Source organism: Otolemur garnettii, unplaced genomic scaffold (genome assembly GCF_000181295.1).
Source record: "Otolemur garnettii isolate 467f Iridium unplaced genomic scaffold, OtoGar3 scaffold00160, whole genome shotgun sequence".
Classification (NCBI taxonomy): Eukaryota; Metazoa; Chordata; class Mammalia; order Primates; family Galagidae; genus Otolemur; species Otolemur garnettii.
In genome coordinates, this window is record NW_003852555.1 from 4,080,206 (window position 1) to 4,081,951 (window position 1,746).

General features: G+C 42.9%; 1 protein-coding gene across 1 annotated transcript in view; it reads right to left on the reverse strand.

The window, feature by feature from the left end:
• Positions 1-1,272: 1,272 nt before the first annotated feature.
• ALDH7A1 (aldehyde dehydrogenase 7 family member A1) overlaps positions 1,273-1,746 on the reverse strand; it is a 38,523-nt gene continuing 38,049 nt past the window's right edge. Inside the window, exon 18 of the mRNA XM_003799968.3 lies at positions 1,273-1,538. Coding sequence (XP_003800016.2) covers positions 1,484-1,538 — 55 coding nt within the window. The 3' untranslated portion in view covers positions 1,273-1,483. The remainder of the gene's footprint in view (positions 1,539-1,746) is intronic.

Sequence of the window (1,746 nt, forward strand, 5' to 3'; positions counted from 1 at the left end):
GTTGTCTATGTCATCTAGTAACCAACACCACGAACCTCTGCATGTTTTTCATAATCCTCTCCCTTAGGGTGGAGCCTGTGGCTAAAAGGAGTAGGGTGCTGGCCCATATACAAGAGGTGGAGGTTTCAAACCCAGCCCCGGCCCAAAAGTGCAAAAAAAAAGAAAGAAAGAAAACAAAAAAAAGAGAAAAAAACCAAATAATCCTCTCCCTTAGCTACTTGACCTGTGGTTTCCCAGAAATGATGGGCTCAAATGCCTCCTCAACCTCCCAAGGAGTTGGGATTACAGGTGTGGGCCACCACGCCAGGCCTGAAATAATAGATTCCTCCAAGACAAAGCAGTCCACATCCTAAGGCAGCAGAATGTCCTGACGCCAAGGCTCACCATCCCCCACAACCTGCCCCCAATGCAAGTAGCCCCTTGTGAGATATGTCAGCCTGCCCTAACCACTGGGCCCTCCTTTAAAAGCCCACAACATTTCTTGGCCAGAGAGGATTTGAGGTAGCTTCTCCCATTCTCTCAAGAAGACATCTGTCATACTAACAATTCCTTTCCTCTTTGTCAATTTTTGTTGTCTCAGTAATTGGATTTTTCTATGATGAGCAATTGGACTTAGACCCAAACCCCCTTATGGTTTCAATACCAATCTCCTCCAAAGGCTTCTGCCCTGGTCCAAACTGGCAGGAGGAGGGGTTGGTGCCTGCCAGGGAGAGGGGAGGATAAGGACATGCCATCAGGTCACTGAGGAGTTGGTGGACTGCGAACTGCAGAAACCTAACAACTGCAATAAATGGTCTAAGGCTGTATAAGACATCGAATCCAGATGTGCTTTCAACAGAACTCTGCACATCATTCTGGCCTCTCTGGTCCTTGGGCAGTGCCATGTTCTAGGCCAAAGCCAAGCCTGCAAATCTCTTCCAAGTTGACATCACGAGCAAGAGCAGGACCTGGTAGTCCATGTCACTTTAAACACAGCAAGTTACTCCACACGAATACTGTCCTGGGTCCTCAGGCTGCCAGGGACATACCGCCTTTTCAATCACACCCTTTCCAATACATGCCGGGGGGTAATGTGAATCAAAACTCACCCTCAGAACTCTTCACTTGCTCAGGTGACACCCTCCATATACGGCAAAATCTTTGCCTTCTCTATGCTATTCTGTCTTTTCCCAAGTTTCTACCCTGGCATATACTAGTTTTTCTAATTATAAAATAATCATTTTCTTTTAAAAAATCATGTACATCTAGTGACATAAAAACCCATCCAACCAATTTTTTAGTAAGTATATCTATGCTGTAACAATTTTATTTTGATTTAAAAAAAAATGAGTCTCTTGAATTACTCAGGACTGTGAGGTCATGGAGGATTAGCACTGCCATATTCAAAACGATGCATTTATTCAGGACAAATCTTAATTTTGTCTTTTTCAGAAGCAGTTGTAGAAATGCCTAAAAAAATTAGTAGTATCCACCTAAAACACCTTTACTGAAACTTGATTCCTTGGGCCAGAGGAAGGTCTTTGCTGTAGTTGATGGTACTAGGGAGAAAAACAAACAAAATTAATGATAGCATACCCACAGTATAGAATATTTTCATGTCATTAAAACATGTATCAGATCTGTATATATTAATAAGGTAAACCAACCAAGTTAAATGTTGGTAAAGAAAAAAATTAAGATATAAAACAATGTTGAGGGAGGCACCTGTGGCTCAAAGGAGTAGGGCGTTGGCCCCATACACCAGAG